Below are 6354 nucleotides of genomic sequence, written 5' to 3'. Positions count from 1 at the left end.
AAAAAAAAAAAAAAAAAAAAAATCAGCTCACGGGTCCTGAAAAGGTAGGTTTTCCACGTCAGGTAGGGCAAAATTACACCTGTCTCTTATACACATCTAGATGTGTATAAGAGACAGGCATTAACCCTCCCAAAAGGAACATAAAATGTGGGTTTACTTCTTAACGTACGAGTCGGGACATTAATAAAGAAACTTGAAATAAGATTACAATCGAGATTACTATGAATGATATTATAAAGAAACTTAAGATCAAGAAAATCCCTACGAAATTTTATTACAGTAAATAGGCCTATTTATGTGTGTATACGTACATAAAAAATTGAGTAGTTGCATACGTATTCTTTTTTCCATGATTCGATAAACCCCAAAGAGGAAGGAGAGTTGAGGGTCCTACCCCGGGAAAACTTTGATTCCTAGAAGCCTGGAAAAATAAGCTTTCCCTTATAATTTTCCGATTGTAACAAAAAAAAAATTAGCTCACGGGTCATGAAAAGGTAGGTCTAGAATTTTTTTTTCTTTTTTTTTTGTTGCACAAGGGAAGGGTCAGGACCGATGACCCCCCTCCCCAGATCCGCCAATGTGAATTGCGAGAAAATGTAACTCGGTCGGAGACTGGATAAACATTCTCTTTCCCATTTTTCTCCTCCTTCCGTCTTTATTTTCTTGCATTTCTTTCCGATCATACAAAAAACTCCAGACACTATATATTTTTTGCCAAAAAGTGGGGGCCCGGGCCTCCCGTCTCCCCCCCCCCGGTTCCGCCGGCCATGCTTACTTTCTTTTCCACAAGGACCACCTCAGCCACTCCATTTAGATGGCCGGAAGTGACACTTTTATTTACCGGTAATATTCATCATCATTATAGTCTATATGAAGCGCCAGCAAATTTCTCATGATCTTAAATCAAGGATTTTCCATCCACAGAGACCTAATTAATATGAGCGATGTACGCCTACCATAGAAAATGAATATGGGGTGGGGGCGTGCACCCATGGGTGCGTGAGAGTTAACACCCAACCATTTTGGGGCTGAGGATTTTGAGGATCTGGACCTCTGGGAGCCCGGAAGTTGAACTTTCATACCTTCAAAATCTTCCCAATAATTCATATCAATAATATAATACAACAATTATTTGTTTTAATACAATTTAGGGGGTGCGATCGCACCGTCTGCATCCTCCCCAGATAATTACTGAGATCGAAACAGCTTTTGGGTAACGTGGTTGTATTTGTTTATATTTAATATTTTAAAATACAATTTTGATCTACCCACAATTTTTCTTTTAGAAATTTTCAAATCATTACACATTAATCATTATTTAGCAGTTCGAAAACTCTGCACTTCAGTGGACGCAGCCGCTTCTAAACAAAAAGGTTAGGCACAACTCAGAGGAATTAAATAAATATTTGCATTAGCTTCTTTTCACTTTACCCTAGTGTGCTTAGTATTAATCCCGCCTACTTTTATGGAAGTTGAGCTTGCGAAGAATTGTGAAGAGCTTCGCTACTTTGGATTTGGAAGCGATAATGCGACGTTCTTTTTCATTGACCCGGATGGAGGTAATCAGGGTGTTGACCCATTCCAGGTGGAATGTGAAATAACAGATGGAAGCTTTACAGGTAATTAATGTTTTATCCTAATATTATTACTATTAATGATAATAATATGCAATATCAAACTTATTGTAGCACTAGATACACCAATCGGCCGTATTTTGAAACAGCGCCACCAAAGTCTGAATACACCCCACTTTTCACGGGTGAGAGCAGCAAGAAAACAACCAAAAGACTGCAGGTTTTTTTGTTTTTTTCTCATTTTTTTTTTCAAATGCAAGGCTACAAGAAAGACATCTACACCCAGTATCACGCATTCGGCGTTTGACTCACGCATTTGTGGTCTGTCTCACGCAAAAAATGAAATGCCTTGTTAGGAAATATAGGCCTACTATTTGTGACCTTTGTAGCCCTCTCTTCTTTCTAAAAATTCTCCATCTACAGTACTTAAAATATCATGGTAACATGTATACTAGCTGCACTAATACTTCACTGTGAATATGTCGTTTTATAAAACGCTCTGGGATAAGCAAGCCGGGAAAATGCAATCCTAAATGCATTTCGAGCATTTAAGAAATTAATCTAGTGGGCCAATGTGTCTAACTTGGAATCTCTGGAAAGAAAGCCGTGCAGCGGACACATATATTTATTTATTTATTTAGACCTTTTATAAATTTGGCATATTTATATACAAAAGCACAATGAAGTACAAGAAAGACATAGGTTAGCGGCATGCCAAGAGAGAATAATAGGCAAATGCCCGACTCCAATGTGAATTATCTCTAAACATGCAATTAAAAAAATAAAATAAAAAATAAGAACAAGAATTCAAAAAACATTTTATAAATTTTACAACAAAAAATAATTAATTTATTTTCCAAGATGTTAAAGTTACACAGATAAACATTAGTTTTAAGCGTTGTCTGGATGTCCCTGCATAGTAGTTACCAGGTTCTCGGAAAGATATTTCTGTTTAAATCGGTGGAGTGCATACCCCGTCCTGTTCCTAAAAACCGAATAAATATCACCTCTTCACTAAAACCAATATATACCGATACCACCACATTAAATTGATTAGCTTTTGCATAATCTTAATAACAAACAGAAGGACAAAAAAATCAATTAGGCAGACAGACAGACAAACAACAATGAATACACAACTTTCTTGGTGGAGATAGTAACATCAATTAAATTAAGAAAAATAAAGCAACACAATCAGGGGCGGATCCACTAGGGGGTACGGGGCACGTTCCCCTTCCCCGTTTTGCCACTAAATTTTAACAATTTTGATGCAAATCAATATTATGTGCTACTCACCTATTCTGAAACTGTTGTGCCCTCCCGCCTGTTTGAAAAACCGCCCCTGACAGTACTCCATTCTATCTAAAACTTTTATTATCTTTTTGAATGACTTTTCAACATGTTCATTTTCTTATCTATTAATTTTTTTTTATTTAGGCCGAACAATCGTAACACCAACAATTAACCTTGTAGAAGATGTTAATGGGTACGAATCAAGTGGTTCCTTCATACGCTATATTACGTACGCGATATCCATTGATCAGATCGTAGCACTTATGACGTCATCAGTCACTTGCCGCCAGTACGTGAAGGTCAGCAATTAATTTTACGGATTACTTTATCCCCCCACCCCCCTTACATCCGCATGTATCATTACAAATGTAGGACCCTATGGAGGAAAAAACATGAAAAAAAAAAGTTTTGTCATTTTATCTATTGTCAATTCATAAAATGGATTTATAATAAGAAAATCACTCAAAACAGACCATTTTATTAGTTTACTGGAGGAACCTGTAGTTATGTGGCCCTACTTGATGACGTTTATAGATTAATCACATTCGAATATAACTTTAAATGTGAGGTGTGCTAAATGAGTCTTGTTGTGCGCGTGTTCCTGAAAGTTAAATATAAACCACGTAGTCGGAACAGGTAAGTGGTTGTCCTTGTACGTATTTTGCATGCCGTGGCTTAGTAACTATTGTGGTTCTGATTCTTTTAGTATGAATGTTTTGGTTCCCTACTGCGATATACCTACTGGGTGTCACGTAATGGCACTGTGATGCGTAACTGGGGGTCACCTACCGGATATGATGGTTGTCTGTGTGGATATAGAGGTAAGTCGACATTGCTATATACATAATATTAATTATATATATATATATATGTGTGTATATATATATGTATATATATATACATATTTATTTATTTATAGAATATATATATATATTCAAATTATAATAATTATTAATTTCAATATGCTATTCTACCCCATGCAATAACTCCACTATGTGTGTTCTGCTTGTAATTACAGTACGTCATTTTTTCGTATTTCTGTAAATTCCAAAATTGTTTACACACGTATACACACACCATTAACACAGAAACACGCACTCCAACCAACTTATATACGCCTCGGCATAGTGTGGAAAATAAATTTTGGTAATAATCGGTCATTTTTTATTATTCTTGTTTAAGGCGCTTGCTATTCAGCCTCGGTTGTCTGTAATTGTAACGAAAACGATAATGTGCTCCGAGTCGATGATGGATATATTGATGATATCTCTACTCTACCGGTCATTAGGCTACACCATGGCGACACAGGACATGCCAATGAATATGGTACGAGCACAATTGGACCATTAGAATGTTCAGGTAAACCACAACTTTGTTAGAAACAGTAACAGGAGTATCCGAAGGGCCTGTGTCCCGGATAAGGTAAGGGACAGATCTTCACGACGATTGCGTAAGTGGGCGTAGGCAGAATCCCTCGGAAGGGATCTAGAGAAGAAGCGACTGGAGCTATGATTATTCAAGGATTTGAAAAGGTTATTTAATCGATTTTAATGTCTAACAATATTAAAATATATATAAAAAAAACCATATTATTATGTTTTTCCCTGGCGAATTGTAATTTTTTTCACCAACGGGAACCAGCTTTCCCGGCCCCCGCTCGCACCAGCACTATAAAAAGCTGCAGAATTTTAAACAAGCTTAATTGTAATTAATTAAATCATTTCAGGCATAATGGGTATAAAGTGTATGGTATATATCTGTAATAATTGCTTACTGTTATAATACATGCATTACTATTGTTATATACATATGCGTGTATTTTCAGTTAGAGAGTACTGTTTTTCCCTTCTTTTTATTTGTTTTTATTATTTCATATTTAAAGTTACTGTATTTATTTATAAGGGGGTGGGTCATTCCTCAAGCCTTAATTGGCTTATTGACTCACTCCCACACTAAATTGTACTTAATAAAACATGAAAACAATTTGATTGATTTGATTGATTATTAATGATATATTTCTACTCCTCAATTTAAGTCTGTATTTTACTTGTTTACAGGCTTGAAGGTTCAGGTTGCAGCCCATTTTCAAGTAATGCAATTATACGGCAATGTATGCCTATCTGGATACGTTTTAGCAACGTACAGTGTTGCGTCTATCATCAAATGTGTCGCCTCTTGTCAGAAACACGAGTTGTGTCAATCGTTGAGCGTCATTTCTATTAATGATGGCAACACGATGATGAGGTGCACTTTGAATTACCGATCAGCAAGAGTGGTTCCCAATAATCAACTTACCGTTGACAGCGAGTGCAAACATTTTGAATTTTTTTGAAATTTTGAAATAATGTGTTTATTTTCCGTATTACTAAACATGATTATCTATACAGTACATTATCATCATTGCTAATACAGAAGGTGCGTACTCTTCGATTGCTTACCCTCTAGTATGTGAACGTCGGAATTAGTTTAGATAAATAGAATATGACCACTAAAAGAAGAGAGCTAAATGCATGCTGATGCTGTATGCTATCTCGTTCAGTTATTTCTTTATTTCGTAATGTCAGAAATGCAGTGATAAGATCATGTTTTATGATTTACAAAGCATTATTGTTGGACATAGCGTTACGTTTAGGTACAGTTTTTTTTTATAGCAGGTTCATATCATTTTTCATAACATAAAATATTTAGAAACAACTAAAATGATATGGAACAGCAGAAATGTTAATTGGTATAGAGACATGTATCTCTCCATCATTTTCCTTCGAACAGTTTTTGTTTGCATTAAAATTAAAATTAACATGATTTACAATAGGTAGGCCTGCAACCCAACGTATTTTAGTCAGAGGCAGCTAAAGCAAAGTTTTACTGTAACTTATTTGAAGAACGGAAAACGACTGTGCCTGAAAACAGATTGTGCTTAAAAACCGACTGTGTTTGAAAGTTGCCCTTTTGGCGTTCCGTATAAAGCCGCAAAACAACTGACTGAGACACGGCTAGCGAATGTGGAAGATATGTACACACATGCACATGCTCCTCGCGAGACAGGTACCGGTCCGGTGAAAAACGACGATAAGAGTAATTATTTTTCCTCAATCTAAAATATGGATGATATTCACTTCGTATTATCGAGCATTTGATGATCTATGTTGTTAGGCATATAGATTTTAAGACCGGTAGGTTTCGAATCCCAGATTTTTATTGATGGCCTTGGCTTTGCATCTTGTCCGTAGGCTTTGCAATAAGCGCAGTATAATATAGCTTATTGATATTAAATAATTATTATTTTACAATTGTATTTATGATGCAATAAGAGTATATTATTATATATTTAAAACAATACCACCACTGTACAAGTACATTGTTATGTACACATAAAAGTGGAGTACTTTTCTATTTGACGATTGTAGAATGTGATATATATCAAGTCAACATACCAAAGTATATATTTTCAGGCCCGTATCCAGCTTTTTTAAAAGGGGGGGGGGGT

At 35.8% G+C, this 6354-nt stretch overlaps 1 protein-coding gene across 2 annotated transcripts; it reads left to right on the top strand.

Annotated features, from left to right (window-relative positions):
• Positions 1–1441: 1441 nt before the first annotated feature.
• On the top strand, positions 1442–6341 carry LOC117105302 (contactin-associated protein-like 2). 2 transcript variants are annotated; one of them, XM_033246421.1, is made up of 5 exons: positions 1442–1619; positions 3012–3166; positions 3574–3688; positions 4050–4193; positions 4925–6341. In XM_033246421.1, the coding sequence occupies exons 1-5, from the start codon at positions 1466–1468 to the stop codon at positions 5197–5199; spliced, it is 843 nt and encodes a 280-aa protein (XP_033102312.1). In that variant the 5' UTR covers positions 1442–1465; the 3' UTR covers positions 5200–6341. The 2 variants fall into 2 exon arrangements, with proteins under 2 accessions (XP_033102312.1, XP_033102311.1); XM_033246420.1 differs by having other exon boundaries at positions 4050–4226.
• The last annotated feature ends 13 nt before the right edge of the window (positions 6342–6354 follow it).

This window comes from Anneissia japonica, unplaced genomic scaffold (assembly GCF_011630105.1).
Source record: "Anneissia japonica isolate Jap-2015-1 unplaced genomic scaffold, ASM1163010v1 scaffold287726_len2788222_cov184, whole genome shotgun sequence".
NCBI classification, from domain to species: Eukaryota; Metazoa; Echinodermata; class Crinoidea; order Comatulida; family Comatulidae; genus Anneissia; species Anneissia japonica.
This window is presented reverse-complemented; position numbering and strand designations above follow the sequence as displayed.

What these genes read in the sequence shown, in the direction of transcription:
- LOC117105302 (XM_033246420.1), top strand. Translation starts at nt 1,466, where the DNA reads ATGGAAGTTGAGCTTGCGAAGAATTGTGAAGAGCTTCGCTACTTTGGA. An exon ending in AACAGATGGAAGCTTTACAG is followed by an intron (nt 1,620 to 3,011) that starts GTAATTAATGTT and finishes TTTTTTATTTAG; the next exon opens with GCCGAACAATCGTAACACCA. An exon ending in TGGACCATTAGAATGTTCAG is followed by an intron (nt 4,227 to 4,924) that starts GTAAACCACAAC and finishes ACTTGTTTACAG; the next exon opens with GCTTGAAGGTTCAGGTTGCA.